A 14641-nucleotide genomic window follows, 5' to 3' on the forward strand; every position below is an offset into this window, starting at 1 on the left:
GCACAAATGAACATAATCTTAGTAAATGGAAGCTGCAAATTTCAGAACCATATTCATTTGCTTAGAAGGGTTCCTAAAGCAGAACAGTGAAACAACAGGTAGCAGATTAACCAAGGCCTACCCGGAGAGTAGGGAGAAAGCTTCTGCAAGGGACTGGATGGGCTGATCACCTCATCACCTTACAAAGGTTAATCTGAGTCTGGTGTAGAAGTTTGCTGTAGTAATTTACGTGTTTATTTTCCCTCTCAGCAACATAATTTAATTTTGAAGAAGGACTTGTGCATTCATCATCCCATGTTTTCATTTATGGTTACTTTTTTATTCTTTATTCATGTGTTATGTTTTTTCTTTTGTAGAACAGTTCGTGTCTGGCTGAAGAGAGACAGTGGGCAGTACTGGCCCAGCATATACCATGCAATGCCATGTAAGTATAAGGAGATGTTTGCTATTTACTCTGTATTTGCCAAATGGCTTTTCTGGTTTTGATGAAGTTTCATGTTTATAACCATTTGCAAATTTACTAGTCCATATTAAATTTATTCAGGAACAATCCTCTTGGTTTCTGTGAAGCTTTACGAAGTTGCATGGTAATGCTTCTGAGAGGCATCAGGGATTACAGCAGCAAAAGGATACAGATATGCGAGCAAGGGATCAGCGTTTAATGCAAACATAGAATAAAAAATATGGGAGCTCAAAATGTAGGCTTGCATTCTGCCACTAATGGAGTACATAAAGCTTTGTAAGTCTACACTATAAATCAGCCTGCCTTTCCTACTGCATGTGCTTAGTCCATTAGAGTGCAATGGTAAATGTCTTTATTTGGTAAGAATTTAATATCCTGTGGCAGCTAATATGATAGAGAGGATACTAGATAGGGAAGGTAGCTCTTCCAGTGAAGAAGAATCATTTTATCCCTGCAATTAAATGATAGAATCGTAGAATCACAGAATTGTTTGGGTTGAAAAGGACCTTAAGATGGGCAGGAACACCTCACACTAGGCCGTATCACCCAAGGCCCTGTCCAGCCTAGCCTTGAACATTGCCAGGGATGGAGCATTTACCACTTCTTGGGGTAACTTGTTCCCGTGCCTCACCTCCCTCATAGCAGAGAACTTCTTCCTTGTATCTAACCTGAACTTCCCCTGTTTTAACTTTTAACCCATTACCCAAATGTGGAAAACCAAATCTCCTTGATGGATCCCTGCAGTATGATCTGCTGTATGTCTTCCTACCAGAGAGCGTTCATTCTTCAAAACAAATGGCAGATTGATGTCCAGTTTTCCAAGAGGCAGTTGAGGAAATCACAACCTTAGCTGTGTTGAGTGCAGGAGTATAATTTGCGGGTCACCAGAAGCAGGGGTATGCTGGTGCTCCTCAATCAGCTTTAGATGTGCTCGTTTAGCCTGTCTTTGGAAAGCTTATGAAGCTGACTTTAAATCCACAGACTGGGGAGCATTTATCAAATCTCACTGAAGTATTCTTACTGTCTGGAGAAAGAATTATTTTAAGCTAAGATAGCTAGATTTGGAAGAGACCTCTATCTCCACGATGCATAAAATATTTGAAGAGTTTTAGTAGCACAACAACATCAGCTTCGGACCTTAGAATGGTCACAGTGTTTGCCTGCTCTAAAAAAGCATTCCTTAGTAGAGAGGAGAATCTCTCTTCTTCCTGTGGTGATGAACTAGCTCATAAGAATATATCAAGTCCTGTGCTCAGGACTGTGCACAGAAAGGTAGTGCACAGCTAGTGATGTGGCAGTCTGTGGAGCTCAGTCACAATCACTAGCAATGGCCTGAGTTCTCTTGACCTGTCTTAGGAGGTTTGCTTCCAGTTAAACTGCTACGAAGTCAATGTTCTAGCAGTTTGGCATGGATACTTCTCTTTTTCTGTGTGGTGCTTTTGCATACATTTTCATTTTAAAATCTTAGGTTCTTCTCTGGTCTTAGCAAGGCTGCACTGTTGCCAGTAACAACAGCTTCACTTGAAATGGTGGAATAGATTCAGATCCACTCAAAGGGAACTATTGTAAAGCTCCTTCATACATTCGAACACCTGACACTGCTCCTTCATTTGGAAGGCTGATAAGCTTTTGAGCCATGAGATAATAAAATTATGTTGTGTTATTCACCAGTTTCAAGAATGCTCAGGTATAATTAATGACTGGAGCAATGCCAGTTACATTGTTACCAACCATGGCTTTCAGCTTTTGGAAATTACAGGAAGGCCTCTGAGTCAGCCTCTGTATAAGTCTGCACTTGAGTGGAAATGATCGTTTTGTCTGTTTCTGTATGGATCACATTTTTGATTGTCCTCTGCTTTAGGTTCATACTGGTTTTATTGTTTAGAGAATGACAACGGCACAGAGGTTCTCTGTGTAAAAATGTAGTAGGCATGATGGTGCCTTTGTGCTGCTTAACAAGCTGTGAGTGGCAGTCCCACCTATAGATATCCTGTTAGCATGACTCGTGGTGATAATGCTAGTCCATGACCATGACTAGATCATGACTTGTGGTGGTCATGATAGTCCATGACTGGTCAGTGGTTACTGGCGGTACATGACCTACAGTGTTTTGTGGTTTAATATCAGGTAGCCTTAATAACTGAGTTTGCACCCTGGCTATTCTGGGAGGTGATGAGGATGAGGAGTTGGGCTGAGACAGCCACATGATTTGGTCAAGCTCTGCACTCAGATGCGGCCATCAGTGCATTCTGAATGTGAAACCCATTAAATACACAGAAAAATTATCAGGATTGTAAATAACTTCTGAGGAGGGACACTGCTGTTTAGAGTTGGGATTTTCCCAATTGCAAAGTTTTATGCCTTACCTATGGGTGTTTCTGTGGTTTGAAAATTTTGGACAGCATGGCCACATTTTTTTTTATCTCTAGCATGAAAAAGAAAGAACTGTGGGTGCTGTACACAGTGTTATATTGTCAGTAAGGCAAACTAGGTAAACTGGAAACCTGGCTAACACATCGTCTTCGTGCCAGCGGTGTCTTACAGTGTATTAACAACAGATCTCTGATGACCATGTAAACCGTCCTCATGGTTAGGTGTGGACCCTTGGTTACGCATGTGTAACAGGTAATAGGTGGGTAACCATGGTTGGATGTGTGACAGGAGACACAGAAAGGAATTGTAGTCAAAAGAAGTAAGCCAAAAAAAAAAACAAAAAACCACACACAAAAAAAAGAAGACCCTGTCACCCAAAACCTCTCACAGATGTGAACAGAGTAAAGGTTTTATTGTAGGGAGGAACAGTACTAGAGTATCCAGTCTTTCAGGCAGATAATATACATGGCTTTCATAGCTAATACTTTGTTTTGAGAAGGGGGGTAAAACAACCTGCAGCACAAAGCATGCTTCTTTGCTCTTGAACTATGCCACTTAGGCACTTCAAAGAGGCAAGGGGAGGCTGAAACTGAGGGTACAAAGTTTGTATTTCTCTTCTACTTTTGTCAGCCTCTAATAGAGGTAAAACACTGCTGAGAACATGAAGTATGTAATTGGGCTTTTCCTCAGTAATTCATTTTCCAAAGGCTAAAATCAGTGTGTATTTGCTCTATATTTAAGACAAAGACTACAGCCAGACTTCTGCAGCAGGAATATCCTGCCTGTCCTCTGCAGTAGTTGAGATCAATCTTGTTCCAATCTGAAATCCAAATTATAGCTAAGTGCTGAAGTAGAGGGCTGTTATTTTTCCTGGCTATTATTTTAAAAGAATCTTAAACATCTCAGAAGCTTAGAATTGGGGTTCTTGGGGTTGTTTCAGGGGTACTTTTTCCTTCCCCCCCCCCCCTTCTTAATGCGCCTAAGTGCTTTAAGTATCTGATTTTCACTAAAGTGTAAATTGCTGCAGTCTTGTTACAACTGGCATTGCTTTAGCCACATTAGTGTAGCTAGTCTGGATGTAATTTTAGTGCTGACATAATGATTCTTCTAAGAGCATGTGTTACTGAAAAATTCCCTTAAGAAGATGACTATAGCAAAATAAATATCTTTACACTGCTATGACTGTGTACACTGTGTGACTGTTTTTTTGTGATCAGCCTGTGTCAAGCAGCTGCTTGCACCTTTTGTGTCTGAAGTGTTTCAATCTATTTTGGAAAAGCATACTTCAGATAGCCAATTTACCTGAGGACTCCTCTGCGAGCTGTTTATTGCCTGCAGAGTTACTAGTAACTCTTTCAGTGTATGCACAGCATCTGGAATTTGAGAGCTGATACGTGGAATATGGCTGTCTTGTCATTAAGTGCCTTTAAGAGGATTTGATTTTTACTCTGCTTAGATATTTTTTTTTCTGTTTTTCCTACAACTGTCTCATTTAGCTACAGTGAAGAAGTCTCAGTGCAATAGTAATGCACCACCATATGAAGGCAGAATTCAAGTTTGCCTTTTCTGGGAGAGAGTTATGGGAAGGAGCAATTTTGTCAGTGTTGATAGCCCTAACTTAGGTGTTTCCTTTCGGGCAGTTTCCTTGAACTGAAGCCTTTTCTTTGATTTAATTCTGTCAGCCCTTGCAGGAAAGAAATAAATTGAGTTGCCTGCCTGTGTGTGGATCTGGTAGGCTTTGTGATTGCAGTTGGTTGTAATTCGGGAAATATTTCAAGGGAGAGGTAATACTGAAGGTAGAAAAAGTTTTGTTAACCAGTCAACATAGACTTTCTTCTTCTTCATATAGCTTTGTTGCCAACTAAACTATTGAGGAAGATTTGCTGAGCTATGGACTGTTTAATCCTAGGTGAGACATTACACAAATTGTGAATATACCAGATACAAAGTATTGCAAAAAAGGGGACTCCAGGCTTGTTAGTAGCAAAACCACTGTGTAATCACAATGGAGAGTAGAAACCAAGGCGGGCGGTGAGGGAAAGCAGAACTAAAAGCACATGTGACTATACTCTCTATTCATCACAAGAATATGGTTTTAAAAGGTCTCTTGTCACTAACGAAGGAGCAAGAATGCCTGCCCCTAGCTGCAGTTGGCAATTGCTGCTCAAAAATAGTTCCTGACGGTTTCTGTTGGGACAGGAGGACTCGCACCTGCATGCTGCTGTGTTGGGCAGTAAAAACAATCCCTGCCTTCAGAATGCAACTTCACAATTTCTCAATGAAACCAAGCATCGCTCTTAAATTTGTGCAAGAAAATTCTGGTTCTATCCTTGATGGGAACCCTGCCAGATCCTCTAGGGGGCTTAGTACAAGTGATTTGTGTGCAATTGAAGAGCGTAGCATGGTGTTTATTACAGTAATATTGATATAATAAAACAATGGCTACTTTTTGTCACAGTCTTTTACTTTGGCCAAAATATGTGATACCATCATAGCATTGTCTGTGGTGAAATGGAGTAGGGGACAGTTGGACTCAAGAGTCCTTAATATTGGCTGATATGTTGATTCCTACAGGTTAACTTTCTTCCGGCAGGTATAGGCTGCAATAATACAGTGGCATAATACAGTGTTTTATTGTCAGTGAGCTTCAGGCAAATGTAAAAAACTAAATTATTCAGCTAAGTAATCTCTCAGATTTATACTGAAATGTCAGGTGCCTCTTATATCAAAACACCACCACTGCTCTTGTATGACATGCCTGTTTTCAGATAACTAGTAAGAAAAAAATGAAGGAGCTGGAGCAAGAAATAGCTGTTGTTCCATGTCCTAATAAGATATGGTTAAATGAATTGCAAGAACACTTTGCTTGTCTATCAGAAGCAAAATGATGAACAGCATCATAAAGCATGTTAGCTAGTTTTAGGCTTTCCAGAGCTTCAAGAAACTGAGAATCAGTTTTGTTAACTTCATCAACATGTTCATTTTTTTCAGCTCCATGTTCATGCATGTCTTTTAACCCGGAAACCAGAAGGCTGTCCATAGGTCTAGACAATGGTACAATCTCAGTAAGTACATCCAAAGATTTCGAGTTGAAATGCTTCCCTTTTGAGAAGTATTTGTGTGATGTTGTGGTGAGGATATTTTTGCTAGTGTTTGGGAGAGAGACTTTACTGCTAGTGGAACTGAAGCTGTAGTGTAGAAAATGGCAGATTTTTACAAATGTAATTCCAACTTCCACAAAGAGACTGAGTGGGGTTTACAATACTTATTAGGCAACTCAACAGACTGTCTTAATTTGCATATTTCTTTTAAAATAACAATGCAGAAAAGCAGCTGTTGCTTTATTAAATTTGAGTGCCTTGTTAATTATTCTGCACCAGTGTTCTGAAAGCAGCAATTATGAGGGGAAAAATCATCTTCTGAAAGGCAGAAAGCAGATTTCTGCTCCATATCTAGCTGCTTTTTCAAATTTCAGAGTTCAGACTTTGTTTTCCTCTCACTTCCTTCAGAGGAGTTACTCCTAATGCCGTGCTGTTTATGAGAGGTTTGGGTTGTTAACATCTGAGATGTGTGTGTGTGGAAAGGAAACGGGATTAAAGCAAGAGTGGTTTGTAGATCTGGGGCAGAGGGTAGCGGTTGGCCTTTTTGTTGTATTTTTCTTGTAGGGTGATGAGTAAAGAGCTATATCACTTTGTAGAAGGATTATGAGTCAGAGAGGTATTTTTTTGCCTATGCATCGTCAATAGATTTATTGTTTAAGATCATTTTACCATCATTTCAGATTTTTACTGCTGTTCTCTCTGCCTTACGTACTTTATAACTGAATGAGCATTGCAGGTTGATGTAAGGGCAGCTGTCTACACTAAAGGCCAATATGGTGTTTGGGAAAGGGTGTGTGACCCTATTAGCTGTTGCCTGTAAGCCGTATCAAAGATGTGGCGGTTTTGACCTATAAAGCTATTAATGGCTTGTAGCAGAGATTTGTCTTTTTCTTTTTTTTTCTTTTTTTTTTTTTTTTTTTTTTTGCCTGTGGGGGATTTCTTCTTGTACCTAGGAGATGGAATAGCTGCAAGAGAATTCCCTGCGCCTCTGAAATTCCCTCCTTCCCACTTTTTCAGATTTGCCAGTCCTACTAGGCACTTTTGTTTTCATCAGGCCTTTGAGGAATGTGAAGGCACTGTAAATTAGGTATTTACATTCTTTGGCATGATGGAAGAGATGTGTCCTTTGTCTGGGAGCATTTTGCACTGAAGAGTCAGAAGGTGCTTGAGTCTGAATGGAGTCAAATATTTTCTTATTCTGAAGCTAAAGAAGGTAAAGAGGGGGGAAGGGATTGTCTGTGTTGCTTGATTTAGCCCCTTGTAGCTGCAGGCAGTTGTGCGGGAAAGGATTGTGCAGAAAATGCACTCCACAAACTTTCACAAATGATGAAATGTTTCCCTCCATAGCAAACCTAAGGCTTGTAAGAGAAGCCACAACTGTCATGTGCTACAAGAAGTAGTGGCAGTAGGAATGGAAGAATGGCACAGGTAACCCCCTATTCAAGTCCCAGCAATATTGGGGTGTTAGGAAAAAATTCCCAGGTACTTGCAGGGGGTTACAACTACCCTCTGAAGGAAAGAATAAATTTTCCTCCCTGGGCACAGCTATGATGATTAGTTTAGCACAGGAGTATACAAGCAGGGCACAGTGACCACAGAATAAGATAATTTACTTCAACAAGGTGACCTCAGGGTACTTATTGTTGATTGTGTGGCCCTTGAAGGAAAGTACACGGAATTGAGTAACTTGAAATATTTGGGAATTAGTCAGCTATTCTGTGTTAGTATTTCTGTAAATGCCCAACATCTTTTGGTATGCTGAGTGCAGGGCCAAAAATAATTGCTGAAAATCATTCTACATCTTCACTTTGACTGTGTAGAAGGAAAGGACTCCTGGCAAGGGCTGTAAACTGATATAATGCTCTTGAGTGGGCCACATGATCTCAAACTAACCTTTTGGTAGTGCCAGGAAGTACTATATAGTCACAGACAGATAGATCGTCCAGCAAAGCCACCATGAGGTGAGCTTGTATGGCAACCTTTCCTTGTGAAACAGGTTGACAACTTTTGTTTCTACAGAGATAAAAAGATTGTTTTCGACCCTTTGTAACTTCTGAATATGAAGGCTGCACACACGTTTCACCATTCTCTTAGTGAAGGGCTGTCCAACATCTTGCTTGAAAAGCAGTGGTACTTAAAGTGAAAAAAAAAAAAAAGTGGTGGGTGGTTGTTTTTTTTTGTTTTGTTTCTTTTGTTTTGGGGGTTTTGGGTTTGGGTTTTTTTTTTTTAGAAGAAATGTCGTTTCTGTTGCTTTGCATATTAGGGAGTGCCTGAAGTCCCTTTTGGAAGCCAAAAGACTTTGTCATGGTCATAAATTCCTTGCTCTGATGTGGAGAAAAACATGTTTTAAAGGTGCAAATCTCTCAAGAATACCACAACAAGAAGAAACAGAGGAAAGGTCTGTTACTTGCAATAGACAGGAAACTCCCACAGCCAAGATGAGGTTCCTCACCCAATTTTATTCATCTGAAAGTTAGCTTCCCAGATAATCATTAGGTTCTGCAGCCAGTAAAGAAGAGGTGAATTAGCTTTGGAGACAACCATGTTACTTACCCTAGAAACTGTTTTAAAATAGCATAAATCTCCCCATTTCTGCTTAGATTTAAATGAGGGTTAGGGTGAGTTTTCAGGTAGCTGATGCTGAATTAAATTGATCCTTTTTGCTGACCATGCTCGTGTCTAGATGAAGGTGTTAGACACTTTGAGTAGGGTCACAAGGACCAAAGGGCAACAGAATAACCCCTTCAAAATTCTTCCTTAGGGATGGTACTTATTCAGGTAAGTCATCTTCCACATAACCTGATCTTGCAGATGTCTACAGGTTTGGCCATAAACAGCATTTTGGATACCTGAGACTGAGTCAGGACCTACCTGTCAATGTGCACCCTTACCCTCCACCACTGTGAGAAGTTTTCCTTCAGGAAAACTACATGATAGTTTTTGTCCTCTCCCAGTTTTTGTATTTCCTAAAGTGCAAAAAAGTAATAATTTTGTAGAGCTTTCTTTGCAATAGATATAGTGTCTGACAGTAGATATAAGAGTCTTCATTCTCTTCCATTTCTGAATCAAGCTTCTTTTTCTCTGGGAGACATGACAGTGCTATCAGTCACTTGTGTTAACAGGATGAAGTCAAGCCTTTAAGGAGATCCATAGTGTGCTGTCAAAATGGCATCATCTATCAGAGTGTAAATTCCCTGGGGTGGGAACTACCTGTGAATGGGTAACACAACTCATTTATTAAGATTATTAACTTTCAGAAATGTGTTCAGTTGTCTAAGCAGAGGTCTCTAGTGCTATTTGGGGATACATCAGTTGTCATCCACCTGCAGCTCTGGGAAGGTGTGCCTCTTCCTTAGACCCTGCGCCATGTCTAGCAGCCCCATGACCCTGAAATGGCACAGACTTGAGCATGGGTTTTGTTTGCCTTAACAAGAGTAATTTGAAATAGGATACTGATATTTCCAGGATGAGGATTTACAGAGGTCTTAGCCTCAAGAGAAGTTTGTGGTGGGTGTATATGTTTCAGTGTGAGGAAGGTGTGCTCCATGAAGGTATAGTTGAGACTACACAACAGTGGGCACTACACTGGACAGTCTTTGCAGATGTTTAAGACTTCTTTCTGCATTGTGAAGGCTTTCATGGTACCAAGTCTTATCATTGCAATAATAAGCTTACCTGAAACAGCCAAGACTGATCACTAATGGTTTCAGTAAGTAAAAAAAGGTACTAAAGTAGCTCCAGAAAAACCCTCTGAAGAGCGAAGAGTGATCTTCCCAGAAAAAAAATGTTTTTAATCCCTACAAGGAGGGGTTTTGGTTTTACCATCCTGAGCACTCTGATAGATCTCGACTCCTCCTGCGCAAAAGGACTCACACATGACTAGGAAATCTTTCTTCCTTCTGTTAACAAGCACTGACTAAGCTGTGTGGGTCACCCCAGCCTTTCTAGCTCATTAAGAAGAGCCAAAAAGCTGCCTAATGAGAATCGAGTGTCAGCAGCTTTGAGAGGAACAAAACAGCTATGTACGGAAGGATTGAAAACCGGTTTCTGCTGCTAAAATGTTAAAGAGATGTAGTCAGTGTTTTTGTAGTGCCTATGACACAATGTATGTGCAATAGGGCATGAATTTCTTGAGCAAGGTGCCCTGTGGTAAAATACCTGTCTATTGATGCAATTAATATGTTTGGCCTTGGCAGGGAGAGGTAAATGAGTGCAATCGAAGAACATGTGATAATAGTGTAATGGGGAGCAGGGAGTAAAAGACCTGGAGAAAGACTAGAAAATGCAAAATAAGAAAATGCATTGCAAATTATGATATGCTTTCAAAGAAGAAAATGAGAAGCAAGAAGTCTTGGGGGGGGGGAAGGGGAGAGAAGGAAAAAATTCTATCCAGTATTCAGGTTAATTGGAACTGTATTTGGTTCATACAGTATTCATTTATCTCTTTGGATGGAGCTGTGTATTAATAGGGCATAGCTGTGGTTTGTATTAAAGCATACAGAGCTAATCAATACTTGGGTAAACCTTAGAAACTGCAGTTGTGTTTGATTCACTGTATTATAATGGAGAGACTCAAAAGCCTTTTCAGTATTCCAATTAAATTATGGGACTGCTCGGATCATGGAACAAACAGTCCACATCAGATTTATCAAGGGAAAAATGCAAAGTAAAATGGGAATGCAGACCACGCTCTTCATCCCACCAGCATCTGTGTGCCACCACAGTCAAAGCTGAGGACAGCCAAATTGGTGGGAAAGGTAGACGTATTATCCCACCATGTGTTACAGTAATTGAAGCCATTTCTTTTTAGGTAACAATAATAGGAAGTTAACACTGATAGCAAATGTTCTTGCTTGAAGCAGGCTTTGTAGTAAAGCATTTCATATAGTGTTTTAGTGTTCTTTAGGCAGTGGTTAATGAAAGGCAGTTCTCCTGTAAGTAGCTAAGGAGGTATAGCAGGTTTTTAACATTCAGTGGTTTATAGAGTTAAGGTGACCCTGGTGTAGAAGTTCAGCTGACTTAATTGATTTGTTACTGCTGTTTAAATAACACTCCCTATTGTAGTCCTCAACTGCCAGGGGGAAAGCTAATGGAAGGCGGAGCAGATTAAGGAAAAGAAGATGAAGTAGAGCAAGAGAACACAGTTACAACTACTTTATAAACAGAAACCTGGAAATTGCAGAATGCATAGCTGTCTCAAATCACTCACAGTTGTTCTCCTGGAAGCTGGGATCTATAGATGTTCCACAGATCAGTACTGTGGCCTCTCCACCTTGGTGCCAAGCAGCAGCTGTGATGTGTTAGGGTAGTCGTGGTGCTGGAAAGCCATGTAGATTACCTACAGTGACTCCACAGAAAATGCTGAGTGACTCTTTTGTAAGTCCTGTTTGGAAACTGTGGGTAAATGCTGGCTTTTTGGAGGTTAGAATGTCTTCTCATGCTCTTTTGCCTTAAATGTTTGGTTTGCCATAGAGTCTGTAGGCTCGTGAAATCCAGTCTTCTCTACTATTGCACAGTGATTTTGGCAGTGCTTACAGCCAAACATTTCACAACTGTATGCTTTAAAAGTTAGCTTATTTTGTGTTTATAATGTTTCTTTCGTTTTTTATGCTATTTCAGATTAAGTGAGTTATGTTTCACTTCTTCAGTCCCCTTGGTAGATTAGCTCAGGGAGCTTTTATGTAGCTAGCTATAAATTATTAATGTGATGTGTTTTTACATGCCTTGTTTTTTCTTGGTGTTTCTCTGAGTATGTTGTGTACACATTGTAGATATCTGACAGTGTTTGAAAGCTAAACCACATGCAGTGGTGCCACAGAGCCTACCGTTTGCTTGTGTGTTTCCTCCAGAGAGATGTTGCCAGAGTTTTGTTGTGGCCACTTTGTTTCCCCAGCTTTGAGCAACTCTCCTGGTCAAAACAAGTGTCAGGGACACCCAGGTGCTCAGTCAGTTTAACCACATGGGTTTTTTCTCAGAGCCAAGGCTGCCATGCAGACTCTTAGCTGCTGTTTTCATCATCTTCCTTGTGCAAAGCCATATTGGTGGTTAAACAGCAGCACAAAGGCAGCAGGCTCAGAGCTAGTCCCCATAGGTGTGCTCTTTCCTGGCCACAGGAACGAGCCCAGCTAGGTCACACCACACATCTCTCCCTGGGTAGCTACATCGTGTGGAAAACCACTCTTCATCCCATGCACATCTGTTTGCTAGCCACAGCGAACCAGTAGCAAAGTAAGAGAGTTTGCTTCTGAGGCACCAGTATAAATACTAACCAATAGTAGAATAAAACCAAGGGGAGAGAAAGTCTCAGTTTCTATTTGAGGCACTGAGATACTTTCGAGCAGAAACCCGAAATGTATTCCCAGTATGCATTATAGACAGACTTAGGTTAGGTATTAGGAAGAAATTCTTCACTATGACGGTACTGAGAAACTTGCACAGGTTGCTTAGGGAAGCTGTGGATGCCCCGTCCCTTGAAGTGTTTAAGGCCAGGCTGGATGGGGCTTGAGTAACCTGGTCTAGTGAATGGTGTCCCTGCCCATGGAAGGGGGGATGGAACTAGATTACCTTTAAAGGACCTTCCAACAAAAACCATTCCATGATTATTGGTACATAGTTTGGACTGCGTGATTTCAAGGGACTCTTACGTATTTAGGCTGAGTTTCCTGAGTGTTCAGGTGGGGGTGTAATGTATGCATACCCATGGGTACATGTGTATATGCACATGCAGGTTTCTGCCCAGGCAGTCCTGAGTAATAGATATTTGCTACAAGCCAGACCTCAAGTCTCTCACTTCCTAGTACCTTGGCTTGTAGGCGGGAATTTCTGTCAGCTTTTTTGACTCCTTTTTTTAGTAGTTCATCTTTTATCTCTACCGTTCTGTTCAGAAAGCACTTGTGATGTTGTTTCTCAGGCAGCTTTACAAAGTGAAACAGTTCAGTTTTTCAGATGGAGGTACTCAAAATTAGCAAAAGTATAGACAGCACTGTGGTTGCAAAGAAGGGAGAGTTTACCTTGGTAACAAAATCAAATTAAACCACTCTCAAACACTTTGCATTTCTAAACACTGTTTCACTTGGTTTTTCTTTTCCCTCCCTCAGGAATTCATTTTATCAGAAGATTACAACAAGATGACACTAGTGAAAAGTTATCAGGGTAAGAACCATGATCCACGTTAATTGGTTTGTGTTATCGTTAATTTTTGTTAATTGTTCTTGCAAGGAGTGGGAATGAAGAGGTGAATTGCCATGATTGATTTTATTTTTTTTGACTAATGTAAATGCTGGTTTTATCAACAGATTTATAATGTGCTTTGTTCTGAGGTTACAAGACTTTTAAAGAGCTGTTTCATGTTCTGTTTTTCCTTTTAAATGTTCCTTTGAAATGTCATTCTAGACAACAAACTGTCCAAAATCCAGGCTGTATTTGGAGAAGAGGAGTATTAATTTTTAATCTTTAGTGATCCAGTGTATCTAATGAAACATTGTAGGAAACTAACCCATCTTTTAGGGCTGAAGCATTCAGGACTGTAGCTTTTGGGGTTAGTCTAGTTTTATTTCAGTAACTGTTGGCTTCAGTAATCTCAGGATTATCAGTGAATACCTGCCATAGTAAAAGGTCAAGAAATGCTAATCCATACCTTTTCTAACTATATTCTGGTATTCGCTAATGTCATGTTTTAAGAAACCTAGTTAGTTATGCTTTTCAAACCTCTAAAGGACGCTCTTCTTGGGACAGGTATACTTACAAAAGTAACTAAAACATGCAACAATTTCTTCTTATCTCATCTGCTGTTAGACTAGGAGGTGACATGATATTATCTGGTATCATATCACATATGCTGAGCATTATGTTTCCGTATAGAGGCATCTGATATGTTGGCTTGAGATTTCTCACATACATTTTAAAATATACATGTACTCATGTATTTTGAGTCTTACACCTTGAAAGGTTGAGAGGATAATTTAAATCTCTAAATGGAGTCTCTGGAGATCACTTTGTAACATTTAGATTTTAAGGCATGAAGAGAATCTTGATTTTTACAGAACACAGTTAACATGCACTGGCCTTTGAGTTTTACTTCAGCTGTTTAATGAATGTCTGCTGTACTGTAAAGTTGAGATCGAATGCCTTCATTTTTTTCTTAGCTTGTAAAAGCTGAAGTAGAACATCCAGTGATGATAAAATATATATGTGAATCTTAAATATGATTGCTGCAGTCTGACGGTACAAGTCTTTAATATCCAATTTTGTGATTGCCCCACAATCACCAAAGTTTCACACACTTAGGTTTTATATTAAAGGTTGTTGCACTAAAAAGTCCTATGACTGTTCTGTCACCCCCTTTGTTATTAGCTCATACATTTGCATGCTTGGATTCAATCTTGCAGGCTAACCACAGCTGAGGAAGAGTGAGCTGAAATCTGCTGTATGTGCAGAACAACATATGTATGAGACCAGTTTTCTTGCCAAGCTCTTGAGGGAAAAGGCTGAAAATTTTGATGGGGGGAACATACAGCATATATCTTGGCAGGATGGCAGAATGGCCATCTGACTGTGCCTGCCCACCCAAGACCTGGGGAGAACCCCTCATAAAATTCAAAGAAAAGGTAAAGGAAAATGAAGGCTGTTCTGGCCTTTTGTTGCAGTGTGCCAGATGTGCTGCTGCTGCAGAATCCTTTGCATAGGAAGATGCCATGGAGAACCT

At 40.2% G+C, this 14641-nt stretch overlaps 1 protein-coding gene across 2 annotated transcripts in view; it reads left to right on the top strand.

The window, feature by feature from the left end:
- Positions 1-14641, top strand: part of WDFY2 (WD repeat and FYVE domain containing 2) — a 65091-nt gene that overhangs the window by 35874 nt on the left and 14576 nt on the right. For both annotated transcript variants that reach the window (XM_061353126.1, XM_061353127.1), the window contains 3 exons: positions 357-424; positions 5828-5901; positions 13035-13089. In XM_061353126.1, coding sequence (XP_061209110.1) covers positions 357-424; positions 5828-5901; positions 13035-13089 — 197 coding nt within the window. The remainder of the gene's footprint in view (positions 1-356; positions 425-5827; positions 5902-13034; positions 13090-14641) is intronic.

This window comes from Neopsephotus bourkii, unplaced genomic scaffold, assembly GCF_033783945.1.
Source record: "Neopsephotus bourkii isolate Nb327-2 ecotype Australia unplaced genomic scaffold, CSIRO-AGI_Nbou_v1 NB_663, whole genome shotgun sequence".
In the NCBI taxonomy this organism is placed as follows: Eukaryota; Metazoa; Chordata; class Aves; order Psittaciformes; family Psittacidae; genus Neopsephotus; species Neopsephotus bourkii.